We start from the raw sequence: 24,247 nt of genomic DNA, 5'->3' as shown, positions 1-24,247 counted from the left end.
TTAAAAACGAGATATTAATGGGAGTATGAATATTACTTTAAGAAAGGCTTACCTTAATTTTCGTTTTTTACCATGTCAAATATGATAATCACTGAATATATTGAACTCATTTGGGAAAATCAAAACCAAGTGAGGAAAAAGTTATCACTTAAAATCTTATGCAAAGTAGTTATTTGGTTCCAATAATTTTACTATCTAGACATAGTTTAAAATAGGGTTTTAAGAAATATAGTATTGTTTATCATGGTGATCTGAAAAGAACAACATTCTTTTAAAATGGAACATGTACAAAGATATTTATAACCTGTTTGGTGATTATCAGAAGGAAAGAAGGATAGGGGGAGGAAAAAGAGGGTTAAAGGGGGATAAATGGTAATGGAAGGAGACTTGAATTGGGATGATGAACACACAATACAATATACAGATTATGTTTTATAGAATTGTACACCTGAAACTTATATAACTTCATTAACCAATGTCATCCCAATAAAATCAACAAAATTTTAAAAAATATTCATAACCTTAGCAATATAAAATCTTACCTTATTTTTTAATGAGTTTTCAGGATTTATTCTACAGAATTTATGGTTTCTCCACTAAGACCTTTGATATTATGCAAAAAGGTATTTCCAGAACTATCTAAAAGTGAGCATATAAAATGAATACAGAAGGAAGAGATTAAATGATCATGTGCTTGAAGTGAGAGTAAACTCAATGTAGGGAACCTTCAGTTCTCAGACATCCTTGGGAAATATGTTACATGAGCTAAGACTTGCCCAGATTTTTAAAAAACATTGGCATTTACCTGGATGTCACTAAATTTTAAGAGAAAATAAGCATTAAAGGATCTTAACAAATAATTGAAACAATTTAATGAGGTAGAAAAATGTTCAAAAGAGCAGTATAAACTTCACATGAAGTACAGTCACTTGAAGCTAAAAAAGCCACTATTAAGATCTCTCAAGCTCATGAACCTATTGTACAACTTGCTTTAGAGCAGCAAGTTTAAAGATGCAATCAGAGAAGAGTAAGATTAAGGTTTCAGTCTGTCTAAATAAATGCTAGTCTTATAAGGAAGAGATATAAATGGAGGAAAGAAGAGCATAAATAGTGATGTTTAGAGAAAATATAAATGTATTTTATGTTAGGTAACTAGTAGCCAAAGCATCTAAAAGCAAGTTTGATTGAGTGGTAAAACTTCTGAAATTGTTTTGATAGCCATGATAAAAAAGAGAGTAGAAATGAGTGACGAAGTTTCAGATACGATCTACTCCTTGAAGTACAAAATGTCCTTTAAAGATTTGGACACACATATAGGACTGTTCATTTTTATCAATAATGACGGCATTTTAGAAAAATGAAAAGGATGTAAATGCAATTGCAAAAGTACAAAAATGATTTTGGAAATTGAACTAGTTTAAACTTACCCATTACACTGCCCAGATATTTGAAACCTTAAAGTGTCCCCTTTTGTGCAGCAGAGAACTAAAAGAGAGATGACAATCAGTGTAATTGCACTCTTAGCCTCTGTCAGGAACAAGAGAAAGAAACATTGTTCTTTAGTGTTTTTCTATCCCAAATCACCTTTATCCTTTCATTCTCATGCCAAAGGAACCAATTGCATTAGTATATTTTCCTAAATGCCTCAAGATCTCTGCCATAAGCCTGTCATCTTTAATGTGCCTTGGCCCCATTATTCTATTCTGTACCCTACGAAAAATAACTTTCTGCAAACTGACATGTTGAAAATATTTGAACAAGAAATGTGTGTCTCTTCCAGGAATGTTCGTTATGTTATGGCATGCCACGATTTAGCTCAAAGGAGCTCTGATGTTGAGATCTGGGTGATTAGGGATGGGTTGATGGGGTGATATGTGGGCAGAACTGTGTTCTCACAATCTATTAAGTCCCATGAAAGTCATAGTCAGTATGGTTTCTCAACAGGAAACTGATGCTGTTCAGGACACATTGCAGTTGGGGAATCTATAAGAAAAGCAGCTTATTAAAAAGAGCATGGGATTAGAGGTCCTGGTTCAACATTTCTCACTCTAGGATCTTGGACAAGTCTTGTTGTTATTTTATTGGGAAATAGAACATATTAGTAACATTTGCCTCACTGGTTTTCGTCAAGAGAAAAAAATGAGATATTGTAGGTTTGAGTTCTTTATGAACTGTTATACTGAAAATGGGCCATTACTGGGAATATAGGATTTTATTTCCATACATACACATGTATAGAGAAACTCCACATTAGATGTATAAAATACTATATACATATGAATACTTTTACATAAATTCTTTTATGTATAACAATGATCCATATTTACATTGTTTTTTATCATTAGTCTTGGAGATTTGTAATTTATGCTATTATGTAGAGTTTCAGAGGGCTAGATATAAAGAAAGGAGGAATCTTTAAATACATTAAAACCTCCATGAAATTATAGAGCATTTGTCTTTCTCTGTATGATTTATTTCTCTAGCATAATACTGTTTAGATTTATCCATGTTGTCACAAATGGTGAGCTTTTTCTATGGCTGAATAATATTTATTGTATATATGCACCACATATTCTTTATCCATTTATCTACCAAATCCCTGTTTTAAATCTGAAATTGACATACTATTTTATGCCAAGTGTACTTTAATAAACATTAATAAATAAAATAGAAACAAAAAATAAACCTCCATAACCCAGTTGTCTTAAAACTTACCTCCTTTAGTCAGTGAGTTTGATTTCAAACTTTTGGCTATAGATGAACATATTCTGAGCAAGTAAATAATGATATAGTTAAAAAAACTATACAAGCATATTTTTGTATGCCAATATTATTATTATTATTATTATTATTATTATTATTACCATTATTATTATTTGTAGATGGGGCACACTGAGAGGAGCCCAGGGGCGAAAAGAAAAATTTTGGGTATGTAACTCTACTTGAATTTCTGCTGTGAAGTGAACATTTTAGAATCATCTGTGTCTCTATCCCCTGCTTTGTATTATTTCATCACATCTTAAGTCACCAAATTATTGTTTGTAATACTGGTATTTTTCTCCAATGCAAAACTCATTGCAATAATTAATGTTATAGTGATAGTTTTCCTAAATGACTATTATTTCAAATTGTAAAAAAAGATTTCAAAATGAGAATCAGAAAATTTTTTTCTATTATCATCTCTATTAAAAGTAAAGGAATGGTTAGACTTCTCTCATATATGTCAATCAATTTTGTCTTCTTACAGAATTTTTGCTATGTATTATGCTTTTGTAACATTTGCATCAATTATTTATATATAGGGGTAAAGTGCTTTGATTTTGTTTTTGCCAATTATAACATACACAGGTTTCTTTATGGAAAAAGAGAAGATGTCTAGTGTGAAAAATAATAGAAAGTTACATATAAGAAACAGTTTTAAAATATTAAAATATATTATCTAAAATATTCAGTTGATTCCAATAAACTATGATGAATTGTCTCAAGTCCTGATACACTTTTTGGTTTTTTTAGAAATAGTATAAAAGGTGATAATATTTGCTTGAATGCATACAATAGAGGGCTTATTATAACTTATAAAACACTATGTATTAGGACTTGTACTTACCAGAGTTACATGTTATTTAGGTTTCTCCACAAATTACTCACAAAATCAACCACCCAAGAATGTATCTGTATCTGTCTTCATATATGGGAGCTTAAAGTAGAATGATGCATCTTTGTACATAATTAGCGTTCTTAAATATCATTTTTCTCATTAAAATAAAGTTTGAAGTAGCCAATAATATTAATGTTAAAGAGTTAAAATTAATTTGCTATGTTATTTGAATATCTACTATTAAGTTTCTGAATGAGATTTTTATTAAGTGAATTTGAATAGCTATTCAATTGTACAATAATATAGTATTTAAAGAAAAAGCAAGTATTTTGATTAATATATTTATCTCACAACAGTTCTTAGCATATAGCGTCTGATAGCAATTTGTTGAGTAAATATGAATATGAATGTTAAGTGCAAAGGAAAACTGTGATTCTCTTATCTTTAACCTCATCATTTCCATCCTAGAGCCCCATGGGTAGTACACACACACACACACACACACACACACACACACACAATGCATACACACTCACTCACACTCATATATTCAAAACATGTACACTATCCTTTTAAACTTCTTTTGTTGTTGTTACTACCAATTCTGAACTTACTACTTATCAAAAAATTTTTAAAGAAAAGTTTATTCCATGGGGATAAGGGCAGGATTTCCTTTTAATATGATTCTTTGGGATAAATTGTTTAACATAAGTTGTAAGGATACAAGAATCAGACTGAAAATTTATCATATTTTGTTTTATTAAAAATGCTCTGACTTTTTCCTCTACTAAACTGTATATATATTTATTTTGGGCCAGAATCATACCTGCCTTATTTACCAATGTATCCAAAAAACAAAGCAAAGTTACTAGTACATAGTAGGAACATAAACAATATTTGTTTAATGAGTGAATGAATAACATTAATCTATGCATTCAATCAAGTCACTGAAATGATTTACTTTTGCATAAAATTTAACATTGCTTTAATTAAGCTATAACATATTTAAGTACTGTTGAACTGTTTTGTCAAGAATTGTGAAGAGCCTGAGATGTCCTAGTGGTATTAGGCATTTGGGTCAGAAGAAAAGAGTTCCTATTGGTACAATAAAATCAGCAGCCAGATGTCACAGCATTAGTTCCCCACCCTTGAGTCTTGCAGGTGCTGTGTGTGACAGAGCCTAAGAGCCAATGGGGTTTTTCTATAGAGGTAGCAGTTTACACTCCATAAATGAACGATAGAAAACAATGGATTTTCTCCATTTATATAGAGGAGAGAGACAAGCAACCTCCTCCTTCCCTAGGAGGAAAGGAAACACACACACACACACACACATATCCTTTTATTCCATTAAGATGAGCTGAAAAAAGTACCTTGTTCTTACCTTTGCCCTTAGGAATATAAATGTGTCTTTTCAAGGGCCAGATAAATACCAGATAATGTCTTCAAAAGATGGGTTTCATCCTTTTTGACAGGTAAACACCAAGGGAGATAATGTTCCAATACTCTTGGCACCCTGGCTCTTAATTTAGGACCTTGTCTGGTCTCTAACATGTTGGCTCTCTAGGGGAGATAAAAGAAATTTTATTATCCTTTGGGATCAGATCACTTACCTAGACAAATGTCTACAGTCTAATGCTCAGTGTATGTGAATATAAAGTATTTCTGAAAGTAAACATCACCCATCTTTATGTCATATGTATAATTTGTGTGTCAGGAGACTAAGTTTGAAGTAAGTTTAATGTGCATACAGTGACGATTTTATATACATTAAGTATTGGAAAAGCTTACCAAAATAAGGTTTGCTAACACATCCATCACCTTATATAGTTATTATTTTTTGTGTGTATGGTGAGATGATTTAAGATACATTCTCTTGCCGTCTTTCAAGGTTTCATTTCATTACTTTTAACTATAATCATGCTGTATATTAAATCCTCAGAATTTATTCATCTTATAACTAGAAGTTTGTACCTCTTGACTAACATTTCCCCAACAAATCGGATAAGCTAGATGAAATAGATAAGCTCCTAGAAACATACAACATGGCAACCCTGAATCGCGAAGAAATAGAAAATCTTAACAGAACAGTGAATAAGAACTTGAGTCGGTATTCGAAAGCTTCCTAATAAAGAAAAGCCCGAGTTGAAACGGTTTCACTGGTAAATTCTACCGCAAACATTAAGTGAATAATTAATGCCAACTCTTCTCAAATTCTCCCCCCAAAATTGAAGAGCCGGGCACACTCCAAAATTTCTTTTATGAGGCCGGCATTACCCTGATACAAGGCTAGATAAGAATACTATAAAAAAAAGACAACTGTAGGCCATCATCCCTGATGAACATAGATGTAAAAACTATCAGCAAAATACTAGCCAATTGACTTCACCAGTACATTAAAAGGATCATCTGTCATGATCAAGTTAGATTTATCTGTGAAATACAAAGATAGTTCAAATGCAAATCAATGAATGTAATACACCATACTAACAAAACAAAAGATAAAATTCATATAAGTTCATATGATCATTTCATTTGGTACAACAAAGCATTCGACAAAATTCAACAAACATTCTTTATGATAAAAATACTCAGAAAATTGGGACTAGAAAAAACATACCTTCACATAATGAAGCCCATATGTGACAAACCCACAGTAAACATTGGATTCAATGATGAAAGGTTGGAAGCTTTCATGCTAAGATCAGGAGCAAAGCAAGGATGTCTGCTCTTACTTCTAGTCAATATAGGGCTGGAAGTCCTAACAGAGCAATCAGCCAAGGAAAAGAAATTAAAAGCATCCAAATTCGAAAGGAAGAAGGGAAGCTGTCTCTGTTTGCAAATAATATGATCTTATATATAGGAAACCCTAAAGACTTCATTGAAATCTATTAGAACTAATACATAAATTCAGTAAAGTTGCAGGATACAAAATAAACACAAAAATCAGTTGCATTTCTACACATTAAGAACAAACTATCTAAAAAAGAGACACCAAAAAGTCCTATGACAATAGTATAAAAAGATACTTAGGCTCTGTGGATACTTAGATATTTTCTACGGAAACTGATAAAACAATCCTAAAATTCATACAAAAGAGTCCAGGCAAAAGAGTCCAATCTTAAAAGAAATTATGAAAATCAGATTTTTTTTTAAAGCCGACAATTTTGATGCTGAGTAAACCTGCCCTCTCTTACATGGTAGTAAACAGTAAAAAACTCACTGCAACAATATATGCCTTGAGAATATCACTGTAGATCACATCCAAGACAATTTTCCATCTCAGGCTCAGTGTAGGGTGAATGTGAGGCAAGTGTAGAGGCTCTTGTTGTGAAATCTCTAATTTACCAGCCCATGAACAATTGCAGCTATTATCCGACTGGGCTTTTCAGTTGCATTCAGTTGTGGTCAGCTGACTCCCTTCTGTGTGCCCTTTTGGCCTTCATGTTGTTCTTTATACACCGCGTTGATGTGCTTTGCTTTCCTATGCACGTACTCCCTCAAGCTCTAAACCCAAGAGTCATTCTGGACCTATCCCAACCCCTTTGCTAACATACTCATATTTTAAAAATTAAAAAAAAAAAAACATTTTTAATTCTTAATGGCTTCACTTTCTGAACATCTCTCTTTCTCTTCCTATTTTTCCTGCCTCTGCTAAGCCTTCCAACTTAATCATGACAAGTTTACTAGCTAGTTTCCCTTCCTCTTGTGTCTACCTTCTTAAATTCATCCATCTCATTTCCTACAAAATATTGCAAGGAAAATTTTAATCCAGCTTGCTCTCATGCTGGAAGCAACTAAAATACTTGACATTATCTTCACTATTATTTTCTCAGTATGGAATTCTTTACCTCACATGCCAGCCTCATAGCCTACCACCTGCTTGTGTTTTATGATCTAATTTTATAACAATTCCATTGCTTAATTTCAGTTTCATGCTGCTTCATGCTTAGGTGTTTCTGCTCTTCCTTTTTCCTTTTACCTGAATCTCCCTCCTTCTCTTTATATCTGGCTAATTTATGCTCAAGCTCTAACCTGCATCTCATGTGGCATGTTCCGCATGACAACGTCCCTGAACCATCCAGATAGGCGAGATGCCCCTCTGCTGACTTCCAGAGCACATCTGCACCTTTCTACCTCAGCACTTGCCTTCTGTTGATTGCATTTCATTAGAATATAAGCTCCCTAAACACAGCATAATGCATAATTTATCTTTGCTCACATGCCTAGCACTGGGCCAGTCACATAGTAGATAACTGTAGCTTGTATGTCCCCTGAGGCCACCAATTCTGGCTGTTGCCAACATAAATGTGCATGTATAGTCATCTAACTGATGAATGGTATAACCATTTTATTATTATTTAGAAAATATTTAGGTTTTTAATAATTACAATTTATAATAAGTCTAAAGATATGTAAAGCTATCTATGAGTTCCCTTTGTTTTTACAGGCAGGATTTAAAAATATCAAAGTGTGATACTCAACTTTTTCATTTTGTTGTTGTTGTTTTTGTGCAGATTGCTGCCAATTCCTGGGGAAAGTCATGGGGAGAGAACGGCTATTTCAGGATTCTTCGAGGAGTAAATGAGTCTGACATTGAAAAGTTGATTATCGCAGCATGGGGCCAGCTGACAAGTTCAGATGAACCATAACGTATCATTAAATTTCCATAGGCCATGCATTGCAGTAACCCCTTAAATTGAAATTAAGTGGCGCGAGGTTCTCTGTGACAGCGCACTCTTCACCTTGTTATTGTGATCAGCCTGCTTTCTTGTTTTATCCCAGGCTCTCTGCTCCTGCTTTCTTTACATTCCCAAGCAGATGAAAACAGAGGGAACAGGAGAGTGGCCACATGCCTTTCAAGTTCCCTGCTTGTCATTACTTTTATCTCATAACCATGTTCTTTTTGACTTTGATAGTTCACAGTGTGATGGCACTTGTCCGAAAAGTCCATTGCATTTGTTTGTAAACAAAATGGTTTCTCTCTAGGACCAATGAGGACTTTAGACAACAAAAGCAATGGAAATGCCAATTTAGCATCTTTCCAATTTTTTTTCAACCAAATAATTCCTCCTTAATTCAGAGCTTGTTTATGTTTAGTCAAAAGCAATGGAAATAGATTATTGTTTCTCTCAATAAGCTAACGTTTTGTTTCTTTTCATTTGTCTAAAACTAATTTTCAATCTGAACACAAAAGTAAAGTAACTCTCCACAGCAAATAACTACTCTTTGTGGTTCTATTTAATAGCACATAATGTGGAAAAGATGGTGAGTAATGGAAAACCTTAGAGGCCAACAATAGAAGTGCAGTCTTGACACATAGACACCCCTATTTTTGGAAGCCAATGCACTTTGTGTAGAGGCAATAAAAATCAGCTGCAAGACTGTGTTTGGAAAGGTAACATATTTACCTCCCCCCAAACAACAACATGATGCCATGAGTCAGATGGAATAAAGGCACTTTATCACAATCCTTTCATAATTCACTGCTTGAGATTCTAAAGTCAGCTAAGTTGGCACTAATTTGCATCTAACTTTTAGTTTTCTATAGACAGAAAGCCAAAAATAATGGTCGGGAAAGGATAGTATGTTTTCATAATCCACCGGCATCTTAAATGGCAAACTAATAGATGAAGAAGCAAAGCTGATCAGTCAGTGAGCATGGCCGGTTATAACCACAGTGGTGGGAGATGCGTGGTCTTTGTTTCTGGGTACTTTTCATCTTCATTTTCAGCATGGGGTTTTCTATGTCATTGTGCCCAAAGACGCCCTGATTACATAAGCCAGGTGTGCTGAGCGTGGGAGGAAGCGGAGCACGGAAAGGTGGAGTGTTGCCGTAACTCTTGTTTTCTCCATCAATCGCTGCAGCTTTATTCACATGGTTCCTTCCTGGAAAAAATACACGAGGCTGATTCACTTTATTGAGACTGGCTGATGACCCCCCAGAGAGATGAGAAATGGTTTGGTTTTATTTCAGTTTGGGTTTCTTTAGATGCAGCCCCTGAGAAAAGATTTTGAATGCAAATTGTGGGTGAAGGGAACACTGAGAAGGGAGGGGGCAGTGATACAGGGCAGTGAAGATGGACAGTAAAGGTGCATTAACAACAAAGCACCACCAGAGGTGACTAGTTCTAATCCCTCTGTTGGGGATTAGACTGTTGATACATTCCTCAGGTATATGCCACAGGACAAAGAAGTTCATTGGTTGAGAGCTGTTCCTGGGGTCCATGAATTCCCTGGCTGTTCTGATCTGGCATACTGTCGGGAAAAGCAGGTTCCAGTGTCAAGAAAAAGAGCCACAGCCAAAGAAAAGCAGGTTCTGGGATTTGGATATCAGGTTGATGTCCACTGAAATTGCACAGGTGAGGTGACATGGGCAAGACACCAGCAGTGTCTCTGCTAAAGGTGTTAAAACACTTTCGGAACCTTCCTTAGATGCTGAAGACTGAAGAAGTAATAGATAATAATGTACTAAAATGTTAGATGACTAACATTTCGTTTAAAAACACTTAATGAGATTAGGTTGACCCAACCTGTCCTTCTTATGTAAATGGACAAGAGTTGTTGGACTTCATTTTCACATTGTGGTGTGAGATTCTAGATTGTAGACTTAGATTCTACTGTTTTAAAATTCCCTACCCTTCTAACTCTCCCAACTGGTGAAGAAACTGATCCAAATGATTTGAGGAAAAAAGAAAAGAAAAAATATAATAATAGTAAGCCCCATGGGAAGGTACAAGATATGTTAATTCAGCAATTATGGACTAAGAGCTAAAAGAGAGACAGAGACCAGTTGGGACAGAAGTATAAGGGAATAAGAAAATTATGTGAGTCAGTGTCTTCCTTTGAATGATGTTGCTTTTTATTTTTACAGCTTTAAAGAGCATGTTTGGTTCTATTTACTATCCAAAGGCCCTGAGTTGTCAACCTTCAAAAATACTAATTGGCCTATTCCTTTGCCCACTCTAGGGACTAAGTCACTATTTGTAGAATTGATTTAACTGATGACTAGATGGTCTCTTCCTACTGTGGCTTTTCTTAGTTACATCTGGTGTGTATATCTTTAGAGTTCCTGTCTCTGTTTGCATGTATGTAGTTTTAGTATTTTGTGTTAAGAATATACAACTGAAAGGAATTCTAGTGACAAAATAGGCTGGTTTAGAGAGTAAAGAGGGTCCATGGGGAAGGAATGCATATGTGAAGGACAGCGCTATCTCTGGCCTGAGCAATTAAAGCAATTATAACATAGATCAAAAGCAGCCCTGCCCTGAGCAGCTTGGAGACACCAAAATGCTTGTCTTACTTATACAAAGGATAGAAAAAGGCCATAGGATAAAGGTGGGGGTGGGGGGGAAGGCAGACATACATTCACAGGTTAAAGAAAAGTCACAGGATAATGGAAAGAAGGAAACATATTTTCACAGAGAATAGAGGAATGTTATAAAGTGAGATGGGGGGCATCACATGAACTTTGGCTTTTGAAACTGATACTATGTAACAAAATAATCAATGAAGAGAGCATGGGGGTCCTAAATTAATGAAAGGTCCAATTAGAAAGGGTCAGGTTCAAACAAAGAACTGCAGCATATATAAACCAAGACAAAGGGACACAAGGCAGGATTTTTAAAATTTTTCCCGTTAGAGAAAGACCAGGCCTTTCCCATTTGGGGACTTCTCCCCAGGGGGTCCCCTTTGGGGTAACCCCTGCAAAGATGGAGTTTGTATATGCTTCCAATAAACTTCTGCATTTTTATTAAAGAAATCTGTTAGTCTACAAATTTATTCTTCATTTTCATTGGACAAGAACCCACAAGAAGAAGTCTGTACAATGAACCCATGTTTCACTACTGTGGCTTTTCTTAGTTACATCTGGTGCGTATGATTTAAGAGTTCCTGTCTCTGTTTGCATGTATGTAGTTTTAGTACTTTGTGTTAAGAATATACAAGAAAAAAATGTCCATAAAGATCATCTAGCCCAGCCAGGAACATGTATCTGAAATTGGGTAATACAGTAAGCACTGAGATCTGGTTTTCTTTTTTTCTCAATCAGAAGCATGTGCCTTTTATGTGCTTTTGATGGGTTCCAGTTTAAACTGGTTATTGTATGTAGTTTTTTTTCTGGAGAAAGAGAAAATAGTCCCAATGTAGCTCATTGAATCACAGCTTGACACCTCCCCTCCCTTGAAAAATGCTTCTTTCTTTGGGTGTCTTTAGGGAATGTACATAAGGAAGGAACAGGAAAGACCTTGAAGATAGGGCTGGTGCCCTTTCCTGCTTCCCAATGTTAGTCTTTCTCATTCTATTCTAACCAATGAAAAGGATTCCCCAGGTTTTACAATGCATCGTTATAAAGTCTCTTCAAAATGCATACTTTAGAATTAAGTCAGTTGGTATTTAGTAAATAAATAAAAAAAGAATACTGTTTTATGTGTTTTCAAAAGAAAGACTGTAGTGAAAGGAATTGGTTACTTGGGTGATGGAGGAGCAGAGAAGGCAACAGAGGGTAGTCAGTCAGTCCAGAGATAAGCAATAGTAAGAAGACGTACTCATCTGGGGACTGAAGGGACAGAGACATTGAGGCTTCCCTTTTCCTCATGCCTTACAAACTCTCATCAATGCCTCTCTTTGGCTGATCTGCTGAATGACCCGGATTCAGGAGGTTATGAAATTAAGCTGTTGTGGTCAGTTCCCACCCTTTATCTGATAGAAAGGAGAATAGGATAGGGAGAAGGAATAAATAAGAGGAAACACATTGAAAATGAATTTTTTATTCATCCCATATAGATATTGGAAATTAAGCTTATGTAAATGAATAGTTTCTCAATGATTGATTAGCTCATGAACTCAGTCCATGGGTTAGTAAACTGCATTGTTTTGGGGAGGGTGTTAAAATCTTTTGATCTATGGAGAATACATTATACTTTACATAGAAAAAGACATTTTTACACTTTATTCACAGTCATTTCTAAAGACTCTGATGTTTTACCACCATTGTCTATCAAAAAGATTGTGATGATCTGATCTCAGGACTTTTATGGGTTTTTTTTGTGGGGGGGATGAAAGTTGATTCTATTTAAAAAGAGAAAAGGATGAAAAAGATGGCAGTATGTCACAAACAACTGTTTTATAGAATGTTTTAAGAGAGAAAAAACATCAATTCATCAGATACTATTGTATGTGAAAACACTCCTCTGAAAAACTCACAGCCTTCTTTCCGAGAAGTCAATGAAGGAGGGAAGACTCTAACACCATCAAAGTGAAGTGATTGAATGAAGGGGAAAGCTCCATCCTCAGCCATGAACACTACTGCACATCATTTTGCTACCATATCTGATAGACATGCTTAAAAATTATTGACAGCTATATCCAGCACAGTGGATATACTTTCTCCTCAGAGACACCATCACTAAGAATCTCATTAGTTAGAAAAAGAATTGGCAAAGAACTGTCACTTCTACGACCTGTGAGGCTAGCTGCTAATTCTGTTTCTTCTGAGGTTATAAGGGAAAAGGTGTCTAGTTAAATAGAATTTAAGATCTATCTGGTATGACAACCACCATTTAAAATATCCACAATTCACAGGCTGCTGAGAAGTCCTGCAATAAAGTTCAGCAAAGCACTTCCTGGATCTCAGACCTCACTCACCTTAAGCAGGTACTATTTTGCGGTGATCAACAAGTACAATTATATACAACTAGAGGCCTGGTGCACGAAATTCATGCACTTGGAGGGGTCCCTCAGCCTGGCCTGCTCCCTCTCCCAGCCCAAGGGCCCTCGGGGAATATATGACCGCCAATGAGGCGGGAGAGGCTCCCACCACAGCCACTGCTCTTGCCAGCCATAAGCCCGACTCAGGGCTTCTGGCTGAGTGGCACGCCCCCTGTGAGAGTGCACTAACCACCAGGGAGGAGCTCCTGCATTGAACGTCTGCCCCCTGGTGGTCAGTGCACATGATAGTGACTGGTCATTTGGCCATTTGGTCAATTTTCACATTAGCCTTTTATTATATCGGATGGGTCCACATATGACCAAAGACCATTATCTCTTAAAAAATCCCATTAAAGCACATATTATCTATTTAGTATTTATTATGTCACTTAGCCATTGTGCTAGGTACTGGGTAAATAGCAAGGGGACCCATAGGAGAGACAGTGCTTGCCTTGTCTTATCTCACAAATTATTCTTTTGTAAAACACACTTTGGAAGATACTGACCTAGATACAGTTTTGAATAATAAGGCCCATAATAAGTTCTTAGGGAGAAATTGGCATGCCCTAACCTCTGACTTCTGATATTGCAGGGAACATTTATCTTTTTGTACAAAATTGACTTTGGTGCCACTCTCAGAATTCAGCCACAGGCTGGATGTCTCTGGAGCCAGTCTTAAGAGTCTTAAGATGGTGCCCTGGGGTACGAAGTCTCAGACTGTTGTGTATGAGTGGCATTAAAGTATGCGAGGGTACTGTGCTTTAATGCTTCAGTGAAGTGTGTTTTAAAGAGAGCCCAAGGTTTTAGTGATTCTTATTTCAAAGACATTCTAAACTTACTCTGTGAAGGACAAATATTATCATCTGTGAAGGATACATCTCAAGAATTTTGTGAGTGTCCAACCATTCATAATAGGACTCATTTGATAGTATAGTGCAGAGCCCCAAGACAAACTAGCTTAACCTAGAAAGGAATGACATTGACCTATAAATTAGGAGGGATCAAAAAGGGGATCTAGCTTTAAGCATGGCTGGTTCAGGGGTTAAACGATTTCATCAGTTCAATGACTTTTTCTCAAGATCTCAGTTCTTTTTGACGCCATATGGCCTCTTTCCAGGTACATTTTCTGTATGTGGCAAGAAAATGGCTACTAGAAGTTTCATGTCAAGAAATTATAATCATAATGCTCAGTTTTGGAATCTGTAAATTAGAGTTATAAATACTTATAACCCTTACTATGATCAGTAACAATTGGGAGTATGCAAAATTTTTACATGATTCTTGGCAAGAAGTAAGCTGTCAATAGATGACAGCTATTATTATCACCAGTATCATCACTGCCTTCATGATCATAATGTTGGAAAGATTCTTGTCATGTGGCTAAGCTACCAATAATTCCAATCCTTGGTTGTATAAGTTATATACAACTTTTGATTAATGGCTAAGGGCTGTCATCTTTCTACACTGGTCCCTTTTCCTTTAGGGCAGTTATTCCTCCATCACCCCATTTTATAGGTGAGCATCAGTAAGTGGCTTTCTTTCAGTATAGAAATGACAGTTACCCCCACAGCAGGCTCACTGAGTCACACAGGCCAGAGTGAGGAAGCTTTTTTTTAATTACAAAATACGACATTAATGTTTTTCTCTTTGGTAGTGTATAGCTTTCATGTCATGAGCCACAAATGATTTGCTGAAGTCAAATGTAGAGAAGCTATTTGAAATTAGTGGAATTTAGTTCCTATTTACTCAGTTTATTGAATTAATTGCCTTGTCCACTTTCCTTATTGTGTCTTTGTGTACTGTATATACAATTTATATATTTTCCATGTTTATATTCACATTAGTATAATATGTAAATATGTTATTTATAAAATATATAATATCTATATTTATGAAAGGATAATGTGCTAAGTGTCTGACCATCCAACTGGTCGCTATGATGCACACTGACCACCAGAAGTCAGATGCTCAATGCGGGAGCTGCTGAGCTGCAGTGACTTGGTAGGGGCGGTTCTTAGGTGATGCACCCAGAAACCAGAGAGGAGGGAGCCTGATTTCTTGTGGGGCTGCACGATTCCACCTTCAGCCATGCATTATGTTGTTGCTGGGGCACTGTTTGCCCTGAATCTGGTTTACTGCACACTTGCATTTGCATTCTACACCCTATATGACAGCAACGTTGCAGAGTGCCTTCTTGAACTCCAGGACTCCTCAGAGGATGTTGGAGAGCCGGTTTTGGCCCAATCCTCGCAGGCCAGGCCGAGGGACCCCACCTGCCGGAGGGACCCCACTCACTCCGCAAACACCGGGGAAGGACCACAAGAGGTTGGCTCCAGTGTGTGCCTGGCCCATTTCACACAGCCCTGTCCGCCGGCCACCTTCTAATTAATTTCCTTTCAATGTGCACAAATTCATGCACTGGGTCACTAGTATAATATAATTATATAAATTCTATGAAACATAAATATATATAATTATATACAAACTAGAGGCCTGGTGCACAAAATTCATGCATGGGCATGTGTGGGGTCCCTCAGTCCAGCCTGCAACCTCTTCAATCTAGGACATCCCTTTCACAATCTGAGACCGCTGCCTCCTATCCACTCTGCCTGCCTGCCTGCCTGCCTGATCACCCCTAACTGCTCTCCCCTGCAGGCCTGATTGCCCCTAACAACTCTGTCTGCCTGCCTGATCACCCAACCCCTCTGACTGCCTGCCTGATGCCCCTAACTGCTCCCCTGCTGGCCTGATCACCCCTAACTGCTCTCCCCTGCAGGCCTGATTGCCCTTAACCACTCTGCCTGCCTGCCTGATTGCCCCTAACTGCCCCTGCCACCTTGGCTTTGTCTGGAAGGATGTCCAGAAGACATCCAGTCTATCTGGTCTAATTAGCATATTACCCTTTTATTAGTATAGATCAGCCATGGGCAAACTATGGCCCGTGGGCCGGATCCGGCCCGTTCGGCTGTTCTATCTGGCCCACGGAGCCGAAAGAGCGGAGGGTTCTCTTGCTCTCCCCTCCACTCCTTCACCAGCAGCAGTGTTAGCATGGCAACGTTGGGAAACACGGCCACAGCTCCTTCTTCTGAGTCCAGTTTAAGAACCCATTGTGGCCCTCGAGTCAAAAAAGTTTGCCCACCCCTGGTATAGATTATATATATGTAAAGTGACCCAATAATAAATAGATAGTAAGACATAGAAAGCATTAACTATGAAACAAATGGTTGCTAAATTTTGCTACATGGAATTTAGAACATTGCTCATCAAAAAACTCAATAAGAAAAGTGAACTTATAGGGCAAATGAGAAGAAAATATTTGTAGCATATATAGCAAGATATAGCAAGATATATATAAATTTGCTCATTTCATTTATTATCATGATTAAAATATATATTATTCATTTTATTACTAATGTTTTAGTTTAATCGTTCTGAATCTGCATTTACTAGTATTTATCACTTTTTCTTCTTAATATTATTTATTTTTAATTTATGCTTTTCTGTTTTACTTTCTTCAGAAAGGTGACCAGAGATTTGTCTATTTCATTTTCCTTTCAAAGAAGAAAATTTTGATTTTATTTTTATTCTCTATTATACTTTTGTTTTCTCTTTAATTAATAACTACTCTCATCTTAATTATTTACTTCTTTCTAATTTCTTTGAATTTATTCTGATATTTTTCTAACTGCTTAAATTGTATCCGTAGCTTGTTAATTTTGAGCTTTTTTTTTGTTCTAATTTAAGCATTTATGTAGGGTACCCTCTAAATGATGTTTCTCAGTATAATGATTGTTTCCTTTAACTCACTATAATTGTAATTACTTAAATGTTTTAAAAGAAAAGATTTCCTAAATAGTCAAAACTGAAGAAAAGTTGTGTTGATTCTAATATATTTTATTTCTCATGCCCAGTAGTCCAATTTGATTCGGAGGAGGTCTATTCAAGACCCCCATGAATGTCTGGAACTTCGGATGGTTCCAAACCTTGTATACGTGTTTGTTTTTTTCTAATTTTATTGAGATATAATTGTCATATAACACTGTAATAATTTATGGTGTACAACTATTGATTTGGTATATGTATATGTTATGAAATGATTACCATAATAAGTTTAGTTAACATTCATCATGTTACGTAGTTAAATATTTTTTTCCTTGTGATGAGAACGTTTAAAATCTACTCTCTTAGCAACTTCAAAATACAATATACTAATAGTATTAATGACTATAGTCAGAACTTATTGATATTATACCTGGAAGTTTGTACCTTTTGACCACTTTCATCCACCCCCCCCCCCCCCACACACACACACACATTCCCCACCTCTGTTCGAAATGAATAATTTACTGGTATATATTATTCAGCCATGAGAAAGAAGGAAATTCTGTTTGCGACAACATGAATGGACCTTGAGAGCATTATGCTAAGTGAAATAAGTCAAGCAAAGAGAGACAAATACTGTATAATCTCACATATGAAATCTAAAAAACAGAGAAACTCATTGATGCAGGGAATAGATAGGTACTATATAAACTATGTTTCTTCATATATATATACTAGTATACACACACACAAACACACACACACACACACACACACTCATACTTTTTACTTAAAAGGAAGCAAGCACTTTATGTTATGGCTTCTCTTTGGCATATCCAAATTGCCAGCAGCACTACCCTTGCCTTTTGGGTCATTATTAAGTAAAATAAGGGTTACTTGATTACAAGCACTATGATACCTCTACAGTTGATGTGATAACCGAGACGGGTACTAAGCAACTAACAGGTGGGTAGTGCATACAGTATGGAGACTCTGGGCAAAGGGATGATTTATGTCCTGGGCAGGATGGATCAGGAGGGCATGGGATTTATCAGGCTACTCAGAATGGTATACAATTTAAAAACTATGAATTGTGTATTTCTGGAATTTTTCATTTAATATTTTCAGACTGTGGTTGACTGTGGGTAACTGAAACTGAGGAGATTGAAACCAAGGATAAGCAAGAACTACTGTGCTTTCTTAGATCAGCTCTATTCAAGTACAATGTTTACAAGTACAGTGTAGAAATAATATAGTAGCATAATATGCCAACTATGTGATTTGATAACTGGCTGGACTGATGTACTTTGTGTTGCAGGAAACATGTTTTAGTCATTTAGGTCACTAATACATATTTGAAATTAGAAAATTCATAACCCATGTTTCAAGGGAGAGTTGCTCCCTGTGGCCAGGCAGTTAAATGTTAGTTCTTTAACATTCTCTTTTTCAAGAACTAAAAGGTACAGATCATTTCTTTTTTAGCCCTCTAGTTTTCTACAGAGACAAAGAAAAGAAAATAGCAAAAAATTTCACCCAAGATATAAATGATTTGGGCAGTTAAAAATCTATTTCAAATTTTGTAGTTTGTTATATATTCTCTTTAAGGTATGTTAGTATTTGGTATGTTGAATTCACAGGTACATTCCCAGTAAAGAAAAGAGAAAGGCAGTAAGCCTATTCTTATCATTACAGTTACCATTTATAATATATGTAGCATTTAATCAACTCTGTCTAATTTATGCTTTTGATTCATGCATTAACATGGCATGAGTATCTTTCCTCAGAAATAAATATTAATTTAAAATTGAAACTACTCCATAGTAAAAAAGCCCCATTTTGATTATTTGTAAGAATTAGTATTTTGCATATTGACATGCATATGAACAGTGATTAAAGGATTATAGAATGACTAAGATGGCATAATTGAAGTAATAAGAATTTCATTTTTCCTAGTTTAATATAGTGTTGAAAGAAACCTGTGAAATCCAGTAAAAGTATGTCTCAGTTCTCCTTACGGATATTAAATGATCAGGTAAAGTGGCATTAAGACCTGTGGGAAGTTACTAAACCTCTATTGTTTATTCAACTAAATTAATATATTAATCGTACTTACATTTATAGAGGTTTACTAAGTATAGAGTGATATGATGAGTGCTTGTTATGCAGTCTTTCACTTAATACCTGAAGTGGAGCATGCAGCTGTAGAAGGTAGAATTTAAGGGACAGCAGTATGGCTCCTTTAATGCAAGACCAGCTTTCTCCCCATCCACACCCGATGCCAGGTGTAGTGAAGGCAGAGAGAAAGGAACACAGAACTTGAAACAAGTCATAGAAGCTGTTCTCTCTCCCAATGATCCAGTTCTAAAAGTGGCTCAGAGGAAGCAGCCTGCTCTCAGAATGGTTCTGTGTCAGGCCAATGTCCACATTTTCTGAAGCAACATCAGAATGCCTGGCTGGAATTCTGCAAGTGCACTTAGAAAGGCTGTGAGGCATTCTGTGTGATGTTATGACTTCTCTGGAAAAACTAGGCCCCATGGATGCTGGGTGCAGAAAGGCCTCTAAATAAAAGAAATTCTTCTCATGTTTTCAAGTTCTTCTCCAAGGACTGCCAGGGGCAGGGGGAGGAAAAGGAGGGTTCCCACTGGCAGATCGAATCTGGAAATAAATACTTATGATCTCATTTTAGGAGATGGAAATGGAAGTGTCCCTCTTCCAGGATTCTCAGAGCTTGTTGGGAACAGGGTCCAATCATTCATTTGCTGCCAATGGTTTTAATTATCTGATGGCTTCTTTGGTGAGAACACACATGCATGCACACACTTGTACACACATTTGTGCACACATTTATGCCTAGTTGCACATGCGTTCTTTTTGGAACTGTGAAGGTCGGAGTCTCATGTCTAAGTTTGGAAGTTATTTAAATAGATATTTATTGAGTGCTTGCTAGGTACTGAAGCTATTTAGGGCAAAAGATCAAATTTAGGCCCTACTTTCATATAATTTTTAGTCTGGCATGTTATATAGAGAAGCAAAGAATTACAATAAATTATGAGAGATATTATGATGGAAAATTTCACATCCCTGGAAGATGTTGAGGAAGGAATTGGTATAATTGAGAGTGTTGGTGAAGGCCTCTTCAGGAGGAATGTTTAGGTTGATTCCTGAAGGAAAAGTAGGAATAGGCCAGAAAAAAGTAGGAAAGTAAGGCCTAGGAGGCAGATAATGATGCTTTCTGGAAGTCCAGGAGGGAGAAGTTATCTCAAAGAGTTTAGATAGCCCTAACCGGTTTGGCTCAGTGGATAGAGTGTCCGCCTGTGGACTGAAAGGTCCCAGGTTCGATTCTGGTCAAGGGTACGTACCTTGGTTGCGGGCACATCCCCAGTAGGAGGTGTGCAAGAGGCAGCTGACTGATGTTTCTCTCTCATCGATGTTTCTAACTCTCTATCCCTCTCTGTAAAAAATCAATAAAATATGTTTGTTTGTTTTTTTAAAAAGGAAGTATCCTATGCAAAGAGGAGGCAGGGATATTCTTTTTTTTTTTTTAAATATATTTTATTGATTGTTTACAGAGAGGAAGGGAGAGAGATAGAGAGCTAGAGAGCTAGAAACATTGATCAGCTGCCTCCTGCACATCTCCTACTGGGGATGTGCCCGCAACCCAGGTACATGCCCTTGACCGGAATCGAACCTGGGACCTTTCAGTCCATAGGCTGACGCTCTATCCACTGAGCCAAACCGGTTTCGGTGGGATATTCTTGATTATACAGCTGGAAGAAGAATAAACTCTCCAGAGGATAGTGGGGTGGGGCAAATGTGATTGGGGGATGGACTGAGGTATTTTTGTAGAAGTAGCAGAGGACAGATCCATGTGGAGGCCATGGGAAGGAGCTTGGATTTTATTCTCCGTGCAATGGGAAACCATTGAGTAACTGTGCAAAATAGTTTGGAGAGAGCTAAAGATTAGGAAAGAACCACTAAGCAAGCTATTGCAGTAGTTCAGGTGAGAGATAATGGAGGCTCAGATCAGGACTGAGGCTGGGAGATAAGAAGTAGGAAGAGCCAAAACCGGTTTGGCTCAGTGGATAGAGCATCGGCCTGTGGACTGAAGGGTCCCAGGTTCGATTCCGGTCAAGGGCATGTACCTCGGTTGCGGGCACATCCCCAGTAGGAGATGTGCAGAAGGCAGCTGATCAATGTTTATCTCTCATCGATGTTTCTAACTCTCTATTTCTCTCCCTTCCTCTCTGTAAAAAATCAATAAAATATATTTAAAAAAGAAAAGAAGTAGGAAGAAAGAGGACTCAGGTCTGTAATTAAGGAAGAGTTTTAAATTTTCCTCCTGACCAACTGGGTTGATCCTGGGGTCATTCACTGAGATATGGAAGAATGAGGAAAAGCAGGTAATAAGATGAAACCAAGCATTCACATGCTAAGTTGAAATGACCCTAAGTCTTCCGTAGCCCTAAAGTAATATATGAAACACTGAAGTCTCCCGTTTACCAGGCAGGTACAGCAAAATAGCAGGAGTAGCCTCTAAGTGTGGATGAATTACACAAAATGGGAATGAACTGGAGATTGACATTGAGACGGAATGTCGGTGGACAGGTGGATGATCTTGCCCGAGGCCAGACAGGAGAATGAACATCATGTCCGCATATAAACAGATGTAGATGACAAGGTCCAAATACCCTTCTGCCCTCTCCCCAACCACACAATGCTCCAATTAAGGCTAAATAAATCCTAGGACTTAGCTACCTCCTAGAAAGCATTCAGGGAAGAGATGAATCCCTAGTTAACTACAGGGTGTCCCCCAAAATGTATACACTTTGAATAATTATTAATTCCAATGGGTTAAACCTGAAAAAAAAGAAACATCATTTGAGCTATCTGCTGTTAATGTGTATAGTGTATATACATTTTTTGGGACACCCTGTATTTTTTTGAAATGGAAATGACTGTGTTTACCAAGACTTGAATAATATTATTTACCCATAATATTAAATGGGCAATTAAAATAGATATAAAAAAGTATTGTAAAAATACTAAAAAATATATACATGTGTGCCTTGATTTATATATATATATATATATATATATATATATATATATATATATATATATATATATATATATATATATATATATATATACTAGAGGCCTGGTGCACAAAATTCATAAATGGGGTGGGGGGGTCCCTCAGCCCGGCCTGCACCCTCTCCAATCCGGGACCCCTTGGGGGAGGTCCAACTGCCCGTTTGACGCAATCCCACAATCTGGGACTGCTGGCTCCTAACTGCTCACCTGCCTGCCAGCCTGGTAACCCTAACTGCTCTCCCCTGCCAGCCTGATTGCCGTAACTGCTCTCCCCTGCTGGCCTGATTGCCCCTAACCACCTCTGCCTCGGCCCTACCACCATGGCTTTGCCTGGAAGGACATCTGGAAGGTTGTCTGGAAGGTCATCTGGAAGACGTCCAGTCTAATTAGCATATTACCCTTTTATTAGTATAGATATATATATATGAAACCAAGAGTTCACATGCTAAGTTGATATGATATATATCTACACTAATAAAAGACAAATATGCTAATTGACCATACCTTCGCTACACCCACCGGCCAATCAGAAGAGTATGCAAATTAACCCAACAAAGATGGCCGTTAAATTTGCATACTGTAGGCGGGGCGGGACAGCACGATCCACCGCCCGCCCCACCACCATCTGGGCCTCCCATGTGCGGCCCGGGGTGGCGGGGTAGGACAGCGTGATCCGCCGCCCACCCCGCCGCCATCTGGGCCTGCCTTCTGTGATCCAGCACGGGATCTGGGCCTGCCATCTGCCACCTGGAGAGTGGGCCTAAGCCAGCAGGTGGTTATCTCCCGAGGGGTCCCAGACTGTGAGAGGGCACAGGTTGGGCTGAGGGACCCCCCCCCCCCCGCCAGTGCAAAAATTTTTGTGCACCGGGCCTCTAGCCTCTAGATAGATAGACAAAGGAGAGAAAGAAAGACTGTGGGTGTGTGGGTGTGTTTAGTGTATATTATCTTCATTATTAATTGACATTTATTGAGAGGATATGTTTGTATCCTTAATTGTGCTTAATGTAATGTTGTTTCCAAACAAATATTTAATACATGCTTGCTTATGAATAGCTAGAATTTTAAAACACAGAAAATACAAATTAACTGATTTAAATTTTTGATGAGCATTTCAGTGTTTGGCCAAGTTTTGTATCAGTAATGAGATAATTCAGATTAATCAAAATATCATGAAAGCAAGAAACCAATAAAAACTGATTTTAATCACATCAGTAAGTTTGATAAAACCACATATGATGCAAATACACAGAAAATGTGTACCAAAATTTATATGGTTCCTTCCTTGGTTATACTCTCAGTTGAATGAAACTCTATGTAACCTTTTCAAATTGGGCAAGTGTAAAAGTTCTAATGATAGGAATAATCAAAATTGACCACTTCTGCTATATTTAGTCTAACAAATGCTAAGTCAACTACAAAATTAAATTTTAGAAAAGAAAAACAAACTTCTGAAACTCCATGTTTCTTCATTCATATAATCACTAAGTAAAATAACAGAACAGCACGAGTTCTGCCTTTTGACTTTATAATGCTCTGTATGAAACCCAATTTAGACTTAAAAATTATATCATCACTAGAACTAGCTTTGCACTGAAAGCACTAATGAGAAATAAAGGACTTTTTAGGGAAGCATAAAGGAAAATTCCCTTAGAAAATGGAGTGCAATAAAAGATGAAAAGACTTTGATTTTGGCTCTGTGGGGAATAGAGAACTCATGCAAAGAAGGCATTACTTATTGTGTTAATTACCTGCAGGATCATCCAAATTCTTCTCTTGTACTTCCCTACACCCACCTCTGAAGTCCTCCAACTTTTATTTTTGGAAATAAATTTAAACTTCTAAATAGATTTCTGTGGTTGGAGTCACTCAAGCATTAGTAAAACAGATATTTCAAATATGCAAAAAATGATAAATTCTCCCCTCATTGTGGGTTTTTCCCAAGCTAGAGCACTGGAAGTATGTTTGTAAGTATAATATGATGCCCTGTAGTGTTACAATTTAAACTCTGTTGATGAACTATTTCAA

The 24,247-nt window shown here is 37.0% G+C and overlaps 1 protein-coding gene across 2 annotated transcripts in view; it reads left to right on the top strand.

Annotated features, from left to right (window-relative positions):
* The window catches only part of TINAG (tubulointerstitial nephritis antigen), a 73,186-nt gene extending 64,449 nt beyond the window's left edge, over window positions 1–8,737 (top strand). For both annotated transcript variants that reach the window (XM_036318363.1, XM_036318362.1), the window contains exons 10-11: window positions 2,883–2,928; window positions 8,116–8,737. In XM_036318363.1, coding sequence (XP_036174256.1) covers window positions 2,883–2,928; window positions 8,116–8,250 — 181 coding nt within the window. In that variant the 3' untranslated portion in view covers window positions 8,251–8,737. The remainder of the gene's footprint in view (window positions 1–2,882; window positions 2,929–8,115) is intronic.
* The last annotated feature ends 15,510 nt before the right edge of the window (window positions 8,738–24,247 follow it).

This window comes from Myotis myotis, unplaced genomic scaffold, assembly GCF_014108235.1.
Source record: "Myotis myotis isolate mMyoMyo1 unplaced genomic scaffold, mMyoMyo1.p scaffold_m19_p_7, whole genome shotgun sequence".
In the NCBI taxonomy this organism is placed as follows: Eukaryota; Metazoa; Chordata; class Mammalia; order Chiroptera; family Vespertilionidae; genus Myotis; species Myotis myotis.
This window is presented reverse-complemented; position numbering and strand designations above follow the sequence as displayed.